We start from the raw sequence: 13,838 nt of genomic DNA, 5'->3' as shown, positions 1-13,838 counted from the left end.
ACAAGCCCACCTTAATTGCGTTTAGATTTGGGCAGTCTTAGTCACATCATACCACGAGCTGACGTCAATTTGCCAGGGTGTGGTAACACGAGACGTTTCAGGCAGGTCTGGGTGATCATTCACTTCTAGAAGAAATACATCTTTTGTTCCGACACTAAATTTTTTTGCTATTTTACGTGTCTAATAACGCATGGGAAACTTATAACACACCAAAGACAAAGTAAAACACGCATTTCCAGCGAATCACCACTTTAATATTATTGGAGGGAAAAACGAAAGCCCAACCAGGCAAAGGTGATGAAAGTGTAAATAAATATTTAGGCTCAGTTTCACAGACAGTCCTTATGCTTTTTTCTTTACTGTATAACATCTTTGTGTCTACTTTTTTGTATAGTTCAGAAGTTAACAGATGCAAAACAAACACTATAGTCAAGCACAAGCAAGCTAATTCCCCTTAGATGTTTCTGCTCCTTATTATGAGAAATGCAAATGAGAGTGAGAGTTTAAATCAGGGCCATGTCTAGGTGCAGACTGGTCATCTGACTAAGAAGTCCAGTGCCGTTTTTTACTCCTAGTCCCGCCCTGTCTAGGTGGGTTTTTGAGCCTAAAATATCCAGCTGATAATGAAAATAAAAACTATAATAGTTCTTTGTGTTGTCTATTTAAATAATGGCTTGTCAATTTAATGGCAGGAAAATGAAAAAGTTACGTAGGCCTATGCAATAAATGATAATTATAAATTGTTCTCCACCAGTCGAGCTAACCAGACCTGGTTTAAATGTACCAGCAATTAATCTAGTTTCTTGTTTCACATCACAAGATTCAGAGTGAGCTTCAGAACACAACTGTATTTTTCACTGTTGAAACTGCAGATGACCGGTCAGCCATGGGACCACTGTGACCCCTACATACATTTTCCATGTAAGGCATTTAGTGCTGAAGTTTAGCTGATGCTATATCAGTGAATCCACACACACATCTCTTGTCTCCATATAACTGCATCTGTCAAATTGTTTATGATTAGGCTAATATGTAGCCTGATAGGATATAGCTGTATTATATAAATATAAGTGCTATCCACGAATATTTTATTTACTAAATACAAAAAACAAATGCCAAACCAAATATATACATTAGAAATAAAATAAATCCACGCCTGTCTTAAAGTTGTGTTTCTGAATAATGGTGCATACATTTAATCTCTGAAGTATTATGTGTACTGTAAAGTGTTTAACACTGCTCTCTGCTGGACAAATGCTCTTACTGCAGGATACATGTCACAACGGAGTTCCCTGACCTCTTACAATCAGAAAACCTTCATCATTAAAAATAGTAGCAGAAATTATAATTATAGGAATACAAATATACAGTATAGTGTTGGTGTCATGACTTTATTTTAGAAATGTAAACATTTGCCTGTAATTTAAGTTTTTTTATGCAATAATCCAGTTTCATAATGAATATATAACAAGCCATAACATGATTAGCCTCAGACAAGCAGAAAACTGTCATACAGTCTTAAAAACTATGCACAAACATACACAATTTTCTCACAAAATTACAGATTCACTATTGAAAAGGGTAAGTGCAAATTGAAGCCAATGAGTGAAATGTGTCTCTTACACTGATTCTTATCGCAAGAAGCAATAAATAAATTATTCAGCATTCAAAAGACATATGTAATGAAACAACCCAAACTGGTGGGAAACTCTCGTTTGGTGTGTAAATGCTGTAGGATGGCTATATTGCCCTACAAAGGCAAAGTGCAGTAACTACGCACACACTGAAACTGAGAAAATGCTTTTGACGGTGATTGCTGTCAAAATTTAACCAGGAGACTGGTCACAAGACAGAACAGATGTCATATCTCAAGTTTGACCAAATGTGTAGTTACTGCACTTTGCCTTTGTAGGGCAGTATTGGTGGTAGTGTTTAGGCAATAATGAATAATGAAGAGTTAATTTGCATTTCAAAAGCGCTAAAAAATGGTCTCCTCTAGAAAGCAGTGATATTAAAGTGTTTAGCTTTACCTGCAAGATATTCTGGATTAAAAAGGTGCTACCGTAATTGGTGATTCGCTTCTACAGTCAGAAAAGGTTGATCATTTCATGTATCTGTAGTGTATCAGCTTCATTTGATGTATTTGTGTTGAATGCTGGGTAAATGGTGTTTAGACTGTTGTACATAATGTGCTCTGATATAAGCGATATCAAAATATGAGCTCCTGTATTAACATGAGTAACAGCGATCAAATTCTCAAACCCCAAGGTGTGCACTGAGTCGAACGAGAGCATCTCCTACATTGTCCAGCTCGTATTTGAGCTCTTCAACCACACCGTTAATACTGGACATATCCTTCAGCACAGTCACACTCTGTGTGTACGGGTTATAGCGCAGGGAGAAGGGACGCTGAATCGTTTTTGCAAACTCGCTGTGAATAAGACATGAAAAACAAAGCAAATGTATGGTAAGAAACTAACAAACAAACGGGGTTACAGAGAGGAAATGGGTCTATTTCAAATAAATAAATCAATAAACATTTACCGCATTCTGACTTTGGCTTCCTCAAAGCTCTCAGAAACAAAGTAAACATCTTGAAAGGTAGTGATGAGACACTCCTGAATACAGGTAATCTTGGGGTCGAACGGCAAGATTTTAGCATTGCCTGAGAGTGAGTGCTTCAAAACAAAACAAGACATGGCTATATTAACAATAGTTATGTGTTGTACAAATACAACAACACTGAAACAGGTCCAAATAAAAGGTTGTAATTTCACACTAGCTTTAAAAGTTTGAAATCAAAATATTTATTTGAACTTTAGTAAGTGCTGAAGAACAATTCGATTTATTAATCAAATTTGTAATTAGGTTTCAACATAATCTGTGGTTGTAAATCTGGATTACCTGAAGTTCACTGATGGAAGAGAGAAGCCCAGCACCATATGCTCTGAGTTTCCCCTCCTGCTTGCACAGACCAAACTCCACCGTGAAGAAATAACACTAAAGTTTTGAGAAAATATTTCCAATTTGCAACAGAACTTTTGAAATAGCATGAGAACAGCATTTTATTTGTCTGACCTGTTAAAATTCAGAAAGCTGACAACCAATTACATTTTGTCTCCAAGATCACGATTGAAGTCGAGAGGTGATTGTGTGTTTGTTACAGTAGGATGCAGGCTATCGAACCCTTTACAGGTTAAGTATTTGAAAATGTAGGTCCAATGTGTATCTTTTGGAGGATCTATTGACAGAAATGCAATATAGTATACAAAACTATGTCTTCAGAAGTGTATAAAGACCTTACACAATGAAGCGTCGTGTTTTTATTACATTAGAATGAACTATTTCTATCTACATACATAAGGTTCCCTTACATGTTGTTTTTAGCCCTACACAGACAAGCTGGTCTTCAGAAAGTGCTTCGTAAATATGTTATCTCCTTCGCCAGAAAAAGGAAACCGTGACGACATCTTAGTCATGTGTAAACCACTGTTGTACTTCAAAAGGGTGGGGTGGAGTGAGCCGTTGGTCGCAAAACCTCACCTCTAGATGCCGTTAAATTTCATACACTGGACCTTTATATTGAAGTCACATCTTTTTACCTTGACATCTTAAGTTCTTATTTCTACAGCATTATGTTTAACAGCTGTTGTGTTTGTTAGTGCTTAATAAATAAAATGAGAAGCACATTACATACTGTTGCCAGTTTCTGCACAGCATCATCAGACGCCCCAAGAGAAGCCAGTCCTAATTCCTGTGAGAATTGTGCAAAACTGGGTTCAGCCAACAGAGGAACATGCCCCAGCAACTCATGACAGGTATCCCTAAAAGACACAGATGTGAAGATCTCCTAAATTGTTGGTCAGGTTTGTTGAAGTTGATTTCAGTTTTTGAGGTCTGCACAATAAACAGATCTGCTTTGTACTTACGGCTCTGGAGTGTACAGCGGATCTGAGCTGTGACGCACATATTGTGTGCAATGAAAGACTCGGAAGGCCAATCCAGCCAGAAAATCCCTTGGTGACAGATACCCAGCAACAGGGCGAATGGTAAAGCCAGTTCGCTCTGAAAATGTATTAAACAAAGTAAAATCTTGATGAGACAGCAAACAATTCATTTCATTTCCAATATACCAAGAGACACTAATGTTTTTCTCTAGATGATAATCTCACCTTTTAAAATGCTGGACACATCCTCCAGCTGTGGTATGTTGTCCTCTCTGTATCCACAGAATTGGGTGAGTAGGGGCAAGTTGCGGACATACTCTTTGCAGGCATGTGTGGGGTATAGTTTGTTTAACTCCCGAAAAACCACACCCCATGTCTTCACCTCTTCTTCTGTGAACTCCACACGTGGAATGGGATCACCACTACAGAGACCAGCAGAGGCAGAGAGAGATGGAACGAGAGAAAAAGATAAAGACATTAATAGCTGTACCAAAAGTGTCAGATAAATAAGATATTAAATATAAATAAATTGTTAAAACATACTGTTTGTAACTCATGGCAAGATCAGCAAAATATTTTCTTCTCTTACGGTAAACATTGTCTTTGAATCCCTGAAATCAATAAAAAACAAAGATGTAGGATAATTTGGTAATTAATGATTTTCAAAGACATGTTTTGACAACTTGAATATACTGCAAGAGTAAAACATTATCAGGAAACCACAGCAATAGATATAATGTTGTGAATTTACATTTCATAAGTGATTTTATAGAAATAAAGCAATACCAACCGGATGATCAGCATCCAGATCTGATCCATACATCAGAACACGACTGGCACTCTTATCCAGGTCTGATATATTCTTGGGGAACCAAGGCACCTCAGCAAAATCTAAAAAGTTAAATTTCACAGCGTTACACAAATATTGCTTTGAAGGGAGCACAAACAGTTTTAGAGAATGGCTAGATCTCTGTGTAATAGGCTACAATTAAACAAATCTTTAGGCATTGTCACATTTAATTAAAAACAGAGAGATATGGTACCATTTGCATGAGTGCTGAATTCATCAGGTGACTCCATAGCTATGATGCTTGCTTGCTTTCGAAGTAGATGAACAATTTCCTTTAGAGTTTCTCTATCACTGTCACAGTCAACCAGCACCTCCAGCTCTGAGTTACGTCGTCGTGACTTACGCGACTCGATATGCAAAAGGTTTACATGGTTGTCCTGTTTATAAACATAAACCAAAGAATTTAAATTAATGTTTTAATCCCCCTCTAGAAATATTGAAAATAAACCATATTACCTGAAATAGTTTCAATGCCTTCACAAGACCTCCAACTTCATTTTTAAGAGAGAAGACAATTGCAGCATGTTGCCTCTTTGAGAAAAGAATCTCGTCTTTGCTCTCGTCCGTTTTATTAAAAGTTTTGTTCATCTTTAAAAACAAGATTAAAATCTTCAGAGAGAATATCTGTTATATCAAATAGGCTACTGGGTTTCACTTTGTCGTCTCTTAATATTAGCATGACAATCTGTCTAGCCTACCAGCCTGCAGAACATTTGTTTAAATTTCTGCGGATCCTTATTCACACGCAAATGGCATGATGATCGTTTCACTGGGTGTAAGGTCGGGTAGACTTTTAGTCAATTTCATATCGCTTCCAACAATTTGGCTACACAATAGTCCAACACTACAGTATAGCCTAATGGACAGAGGATACAATGAAAGGTTCGGTCATTATTCAACATAAAAAACAGAACAAAAATACATACAAAAATATATATACATATACTCTGTATGCATGTAACAACATTAACGTTATTAATGAAAGATAATCTTCTAAATAAGAGGTGTCCGTGCGTATTACTTTCAGCACTTGAAAAGACGGATAGGTTATAGATAAAAAATGCGAAGACGGACGCTATAGTCTTCTCACGTAGAAAGGCATGCATGTGGGTAAAGGTTACTTCATTCATTCTAGGTTATAAATAATTCCTATGTTGTAACTCAAATTATAGAAAGCATAAATAAAAAATACATTTTTGCCTATACCTCATTGTTGAGTTGCTTCTCTTCATAAAACTTATCGATGGAATCAAAAGACCGTCCTCGACGCGGTCCTTCAGTCTTGTTGGAAAGCATGAATGTGTAGTCTTTATATACCAGACGTGGATAGGTGTTTAGCACACGTACAGACTGCTGTACGTCTGCTAATTATGTTTTCTCTCTCGATTTATAAATGAGCAGAGTGATGAGGGGGAGGAGCGCTCAGCTCTTCTGGAAAGTCCAAATGACCAGTCCAACAAACTCAAGGAAGATATTTAGATACAGATACGTTAGATTATTATGAGACTGACATTGTAGGGAAAAATCGATTAACGTTATTATTTTATATTTCAATTTGGATTTCAGTTGCTACCAAGGCAATTACACCACGCAAATCTGTAAATGTCTAGTTAGGTAAAAATGCGTTGTAACCCACTTCTTCTTGGGGCTTATTGCTTTATTACGTGGAAGCATCGAAATTAGCTGGTTTTATTCGCACTTTTTTTACGTTAAAAAGAAGAAACACAAGAGCAGAAAACGAAAGAGTTAAGTGTAATCAGAACAGGGCGCAAACGATCTGTGCCGGTTTGTTTCAGCACTCGTGCCAAATGAACAGCTCCGACCGCCTCGCCAATACGAGAATTATAGACCCCTCATGTCGAGTCAGAGACCTTGACATTTAAACGTACCCAATCTTTCATTTGGTTCATATATTGTAGACATTAGTTTATGTATTTACTCTTTCCGAGGCTGGGCTGGGATCAGTATTTCCACACCTCTGTGGAAAGATCGCTGATGAAAGCGATGTGTCTAATAAAACACGGCAGCACGCCTAGATTAACTGGCGATGATTGATTCGGAATGTGCTTGTCAATGGTTTCTGATATCTCCAAACTAAAGGCCCCAATCCCCACAAAGTCCAGGCCGGGAGGGATTTGTATGTGAGAAACATGGAAAATAATAAAAGCACGTCATTAATAATGATGTGGTAGTTATGAGCAATGGCTGTTTACAAGCTCACGCCAGCATTAATTATCACAAAACGCAATATAATTAGATTCTGCTGTACCTCCAAATCCAAACAACATGACTAATCTTTTATTCAGATGTTCTCACGCTACTTCTCTGCTTTATTGGTCTATTGTCTGTGGCTCACACTGCTTGGCCATTGATCTGAAAGACCTACGCATCCTCAGAGGCACAGAGAGCCTTTTGTATGGCTGTCCTTAAGTACACATCTCATTAGGACTCACAAAGTGACAGAATCGCCATCTGAAACAGCCAGTTTAAACATGTTCAGTATGGTGAAATTTTAGTATTATTTAATAGAACTATCAATTGTAGAATATTTTAAGATCTGTAAATCAGTTTCCCGTCATCATTATCATTACAACTTGAACAATCAGGATGTAAGCAAATGATTAAGCATTTTTATGAGTCAATGTTTCACATGTCATTCACACAACCACAACTCATACAATGCAGTATATGGTTCATTAACACAGGAAATCCATTTAGAAGCATCATCCTTAATACTGTTGCCATCTGGGGGTCCGATCATACTGATAAACAAGGGTTTATTTAAAAAAGGAAATGCGGAAAGTTGATGAATGTATGCTTACAAAATTGAAGGCCCAACTAATGAAGTTCAATTAATGTGACCCTGCATAACAAAATCAGTCACAACATATTTGCAGCAATAGCCAACAATACAGTATGTGCCAAAATGATAGATTTTTCTTTCATTTCTGCTTTTGGGTTGATCTCTTCTTTTATTGACAACTTTAAAGGCGATTTTCCCAATCAATGAAAAAAATGATTATGTGCCTGAGGTTTATGAAAATAAATCATTAAAATACATAATTATGTTCCTGTTTTTACCAAAAAAAATTAGTATACGTAACATTTTTTTGGAATAAAATCTTCAGATATTTATTGTTCAGATTTTCATTATTTTGTTTGAGTAATTTTAATTGAAGAAATTATTTAGTAAATCAAACAATTTTTACATTTAAATTTATTCATTTGGCAAGTAGTTCTCAAGTAGTTTTTTTACAGTGGCACATAAGGGGTAAGGTGCCTTGATCAAGGGCACTTCAGTCATGACCTGCTGTTACTGAGATTCGAACCAGCAACCTTCTGATCACAAGCCCAACTCTCTAACCACCAGGCCACATATTGTAATTTTAACTGTCATTTTAAGTCTTTTCAGTAAAAATAAATACTTTTTGTTGATTCCCTTTGAGATTTAGGAGAGTTTTGGTATTATTTTTAAATTATTAGTTACTGTTGTTCAGAAGAGCAGTGCTTTTGCCTAGGCTGAGGGAGGCACAATAGTAGTCATGAAGTAATAGAACAGTAATTCCAGTACAGAAACCACCTGTCTCATATTACTCTATTTTCTAAATTATTTTATATTTTATTATATTTTCCCTTTCCAAAAATGGACCCTCATGACTGTTTTTGTGGTCCAGGGGTAACATAACGAATTTGCGTATGAGCTCTGGTTCATTACCTTTTGGCCATCTACTTGTATATAGAAACAATGTCTATATAATTGAGGAAAGTCAAATCATGTTCAGTCTAATCCAATGAAGTGCTTGAGTCTGGTCAATTAACATAAGATTATCTGTGGTAACAGAGCTCTTGCAATCAGTAAGAAAACTACCAAAAACTTAAGTTAAACAGCTTCATTACATTTTAAGTTAAACCAAAGCTTAGCTTTAGGAGTAAATTAAACCGAAATTATATTGGACTGACTTTAAAATCGAGGTGTATTTTACAACTCGTTTTTTTAAAATGTAGACAATAAAATCGACAAAAACCTAAATATCAGGACATTCACTTCAAACTAAGTCTCCTTGTGTGCGAGAATAAGGCTGTGTGAAAGAAAAGATATTTAAGTTCATTGGCCTGTTAAACAACCTGTAGTCCCTTCAAGGTATTAGCGCTTCCTGTCTTTCCATGTGAGCAAGACATGAGTATGTGATCCAGAACAATGTCAGAAAAGATTAGGTCTGGATATGATCATTGATCCTTATTTGGAAGACAACAATCATAATAGTTGGTCAATGATAAGAAAATTCCCCAAAATGTGTTTTTATTTTTTTATTACAGGAGGAGCAAATTAAAGTTGTTCCAGTGAGGAAGAACTAACACTCATTAGTGCTTCAATGGGGCACCTGCATCAAACTCTGGCATGATCTATAAACTTAATGAGACTGTAGGTTTTCTTGCTAACCTTTTATATTGTTGCCCAAAGGAAAAATGTCCTCTCTAATTAAGACATTATAAGCAAAAGATGACAACAAAGCTATAGAAGCTAATGCCCAAGTGGGACCCAGCATAAACATGTGCATCTGGTAAACACTTATTCTGTACAGATGCCAAGCAGACCAAATGCATGGGTTATAAGACTACCTTTTCACAATCCTGTAAATCAAAAGCCCTTCCTGGCCATGAAACCGCACTACAGTACACTTCCATTCAAACACGGGATCTCCAAATATGGCCATTGAACTAGAGCAAACCATAGATAAGTAGCTGAACATAACTTTTTTTCTCATGCTCATTGAAAATAATCAGACATCATAAAAAAGCTTTTCAGCGTTTCCCACCAATGTCATGCATCACATACCATAGCTTGTTACTGACTGATTAGCACAGTGTTAGCTAGGCATTGTGCTTGTATTGACATTAAACACTGACGCTGTATGACACAGGAAATTAGCTGCAAGACACATAAAAAGGTTTACGGACCATTCAAATCGTAACATTATATCTCTCAAAGGTCATTTCTATAATCTCATTAGGAGAATGGAATATGTAATGGGCCAGGCAAAACAGCTCCTATTGTCAGCATTCTACGCAAGAGACTCATACGGTGATCCAATAAGACTGAGGCCATCTAGACTAGAATAGAAAGTCAAGAATTTCCTGTGACGCTGAGGCCGCAGTGTTAAAGTCAGCAGAGTTAATTGACATTTCCGTGGAAATTCATTACATATTTATTCAAAAACAGCAACTGAAGTGAAATGCACATATATAGAGTAGTAAAGGTAAAAAGAGGCTTGACATGTTGAAAATCTTTCAGTAACATTTTGGCAGCAGATTTACTAAAAGGAGAATGACTGACAGCTGTTGAGACAGTAAAGGGTTTAACTGCAGGAGCAGTCATACCTGATTAGATTCTTGATGGTATGATATACTGCCTGCTGGCAACCATCTCCCAACCCATATCCAGTTGTTTGTTATGAAGCAATGAAATCACTCAAAGGAAAGAAACTGCTCACGTTCCCTTGATATATGGAGAACATGGTTTGTGTCTAAAATATAAAAACGCAGGGAAGAGTGTATTATATGTAATACAATATTAACACCTACTGTATAAGCAGACATGTATGTGAACATGTCTGTATACTAAAAAACACACTCTGTATACTGTTATAGGTAGTATTTTTAATGTCAATCAAATTTTGTCATTAACCAAAATAAAGAAAAACATTTTTGTCTGATAAAATCCATTGCCGTTTGCCATTTCTAAATGTTTGTGGAATTACATATAAAAACTGTCACAACTAATCTTCCCCCCAACCCTCATCTGAAAAGATGTCGGCCTGTTGTTGTTTGAAATTGTTTCTGAAATCCTCATCAAAGTGCTTCAGATCATCCTCTTTGAAAATACCCTAAAAGAAAAAAGAAAAGATTGTACCAAAATGTATTACAACACATCCACTCGGAAATGAGTTTGAGGAACACATGTGGTATGATGTTCTAACCTTTGGTAAGTATCCCAGCAGTTTGGTAGCATGCTGTTTCAGGAGCCTCTGTCTTTCCTCTTCAATGATCTGTCTGCGTTGAGTTTCTCTCTCTTGCTCCATTGCTCTCTCATCTGCCTCTCTCTCCTGTTGAAGATTCAAATTAATTTATAACACATATTAACTGTCTGTAGTTGTGTAAAGTGTGAATCAGTTAAATAAAGGATGAATCAGCAGGAATAACTGAGCTAAACAGGGCGTGAGTCTCACTTTATCAGCAAGGTACTGCTGTCTCCTGTCTTCCAGCAGCTTCTCCACAGCCCTTTTGTGTTCTAACTGTTTCATGCGACGCTTTTGGGCGTTCATCTGCTCAATGCGGTCATCCTCTGCAAACTTGGCCATCATCGTGTTTCTAAAGGCCTCCTCTTCCTCTTTCTCAGCTTGTTTGCGCATCTGCTTGAAGGCCATCATCTCCTGGCGCGTCTGCTGCAGCTCCAGGCGCTGCCGGATCCTCTTCTCCATCTCTTCCTGTGAGTGACAGGATTAAAGGATGCCATAGGTGAAAAAGTTTAATTGTGTAAAAGTATTCTACTCATAACTTTATTACAGTAATAGGAAAAAATTCTAAATTGTGTTAATCATTATGGTAATAACAATTGGGGATTTGAAATGTGCTTAACAAATTAAAATAAATGACAGAATTGCAAGAAAAATTGTGCTCACGATTTCATTTTGTCTTGCAGCCTCAGCCTGCTCTTCCAAACCGAGTTCCTCACGGACACGCTCCATCTCTTCACGCTGTCTTCTTTCCATATCAATCTTCTCTGAGAGCTAAAAAAAGAGAAAGGACAGAACCAACACATCAATACTTGAATCTGCATAACATGAGTGTTACTAAAAACACTTAAAGTGACAGTGTGAGTCGTAATGTACCATTTTGTGCAGGTTCTCTTTCGCCTGCTCTCGCTCTTTAATTTTCTCCATCCTGTCCTCCTCCTTTCTCTGCTGGTAGTGAGCATATTCAAGGATGCGCCTGTTCTCGGCCTCCATCCTCTCTCGCTCCATACTTCTCCACTCCACTTGCTGCTTCTTAAAATCTTCAATGTACCGCTGAGTGGCTGTAACCTTCTCAAGTTGTAACTGGCGCTCCCTGAAAATTAAGCTTGCATGATAACTTTTCTGAATCAACCAAATCCCTAAACAAAACGTGTTGAATGTAACGGACGTGGGGAAAAGGGTCCTAGATTAGTTTACCCATAAGAAAACACACTCACATTTGATCCTCCTCGTAGATCTTCCGCACTATTTCATCCACTAGGAGTTTCTCTTTGATGAACTCCTCATACGCCTCCTGCCTCTTGCGCTCCTTCTCCTCAAGCTGTTGCTCAAGATCTTGTTGGTATCGCACCACCTCTTCATACCTCTTCTGCTCTTGTTTCTCATTCTCTATCTGTGCCCACTCCAGCTCGTCCTTTATTTTACGGGCGATAGCAGCTTCTTGTCTCTGGAAAGATGTTAAAGCTCAATTAGTCACAGGATACGAGCACAAATGTATAACACAATTAGAGTTTACACTTACCGTTGCGTCATATCGCATGGCCTCCTTTTCTGCTACCTGTGCTGCCCGTTCTCTGTTTACGTAGGCCGATTTCAGCTTTAACTCTAACTCTCGAAGCTCAGCACTAACAATGAAGGAAAGGTCTAATAAGATAAACATGCTATTTGCAGTAGATACTAAGACTTTACATTACCAACCTGTTCTCTTTAATGTACTGCCTCATCTTTTCATCTCTGAGTTTCTCGTTATGAATTCTCGCCATCTCCTTTGCCATCCTCTCTTCCTGTTCAAGCTGCCTCTCTCTGAACTCTCTGTCCTCCTCTGCCTAAATACATACATCCAACAAATTTATTTTACGGTATGTTTCAAAGTTTAGCATTTGTTTAGCAACTGATGCAACTTATGTATTTGAAAATTGAAATAATTCAACCAACTTTACGAAGTGTCTCCTCGAGGTGTTTTCCATACTCTTCATCCTGCAGTCTGCGGAGGAAGCGCTTTTTCTCCACTCTCTCTTCGCACTGGAGGTTAGCGCGAAGCTGCTGTTCTTTGGCCACACATTTGCCCTGATCTTCACGAATTTCCTCCTGTCTGCGGTTCTCTAGGACTATCCTCTGGTGGTGGCTGTGAGAAATGTTGCGCCTCATGGACGACTGCAAAAAGACATTAAAGAAGGACGGAGTAAGACATTACACCGTTATCCTGCGATGTTAGCATCTTTATACAATTACTAGCTAGTTTCCTAAAGCTGCTTCAAATCATATTTACCATTTTGCAGGTTTTCTGCAAGCGTATCGTTGTCTTCGTCGATTGTTGGATAAAAAGGTTTTTGCTAACCAAACAAAGTGGGGAAACCCTGCACGTTCATCTGTTTGTGAGCTGTTGTCTTGGAAACGCCGGGCGGCATTCGCACCTTGCAGTAAAAACGAACCGTATTGGTCATCATAACTGGGGCAGAGCCTAATGCGCGCGTCCGCAAATTTCCGGAAGCATTGAAACTTGCAATCAAAAAGACTTGTATTAAATATTATTAAATATAATATACATATAATATATATTTATTTTATAGTAAATGTTTTGTGCATTTACATTTTGTTCAAAGCGACCTACAAAAGACACGTGACCCACAAATGTAATACTTTTTTAAGGGATCTTGCCTAAAATGTACTCAAACCACTTTCAATATTTATTTGTTTAAAATAATTCATATAATTTTTTAAATCATGTCTCACTCATTCTGAAACCACAAACCTTTGCAAAGAGGTATAGTCAGTGGATATTGCTTCTATTGAATATGACATGTGGAATGTGGCATTGTTATGGTTGAAATTATCATTTGCACCTTCATCCAAAATGACAAAGAACTGTAGGCCTAATGCATTTATTTTATGTCCAAAGCAAGGATCATTGCTGTGATGGTGACAAAAGGTTTTGGTTGCACTGGAATTCTGCATTTAAGTTTATTTGGGCAAGGTGTTAAAATGTCCCCATTTGGAATGATGAAAACAAACTTCACATTAAACTGT

At 37.4% G+C, this 13,838-nt stretch overlaps 2 protein-coding genes across 2 annotated transcripts; both read right to left on the bottom strand.

The window, feature by feature from the left end:
- Window positions 1–1,373: 1,373 nt before the first annotated feature.
- Window positions 1,374–6,093, bottom strand: tph1b (tryptophan hydroxylase 1b; the record flags this gene model as incomplete). The annotated part of the gene is made up of 11 exons (XM_079470737.1): window positions 1,374–2,431; window positions 2,545–2,678; window positions 2,905–3,000; window positions 3,698–3,824; window positions 3,930–4,065; window positions 4,173–4,369; window positions 4,491–4,558; window positions 4,738–4,838; window positions 4,991–5,174; window positions 5,254–5,385; window positions 6,004–6,093. The coding sequence occupies 11 exons, from the start codon at window positions 6,091–6,093 to the stop codon at window positions 2,257–2,259; spliced, it is 1,440 nt and encodes a 479-aa protein (XP_079326863.1). The 3' UTR covers window positions 1,374–2,256.
- Window positions 6,094–9,110: 3,017 nt separating this feature from the next.
- On the bottom strand, window positions 9,111–13,210 carry mns1 (meiosis-specific nuclear structural 1). Its single transcript, XM_079451843.1, has 10 exons — window positions 13,081–13,210; window positions 12,747–12,965; window positions 12,510–12,637; window positions 12,334–12,436; window positions 12,029–12,258; window positions 11,688–11,904; window positions 11,478–11,585; window positions 11,025–11,282; window positions 10,776–10,901; window positions 9,111–10,682 (listed from the first exon to the last, which is right to left on the bottom strand). The coding sequence occupies exons 1-10, from the start codon at window positions 13,081–13,083 to the stop codon at window positions 10,575–10,577; spliced, it is 1,500 nt and encodes a 499-aa protein (XP_079307969.1). The 5' UTR covers window positions 13,084–13,210; the 3' UTR covers window positions 9,111–10,574.
- Window positions 13,211–13,838: the final 628 nt, after the last annotated feature.

This window comes from Barbatula barbatula (assembly GCF_947034865.1).
Source record: "Barbatula barbatula genome assembly, chromosome: 1".
Taxonomy (NCBI): Eukaryota; Metazoa; Chordata; class Actinopteri; order Cypriniformes; family Nemacheilidae; genus Barbatula; species Barbatula barbatula.
This window is presented reverse-complemented; position numbering and strand designations above follow the sequence as displayed.

What these genes read in the sequence shown, in the direction of transcription:
- mns1 (XM_079451843.1), bottom strand. An exon ending in TCGAGGAGACACTTCGTAAA is followed by an intron (nt 12,638 to 12,746) that starts GTTGGTTGAATT and finishes GTATGTATTTAG; the next exon opens with GCAGAGGAGGACAGAGAGTT. An exon ending in AGCAGTACCTTGCTGATAAA is followed by an intron (nt 10,902 to 11,024) that starts GTGAGACTCACG and finishes AATCTTCAACAG; the next exon opens with GAGAGAGAGGCAGATGAGAG.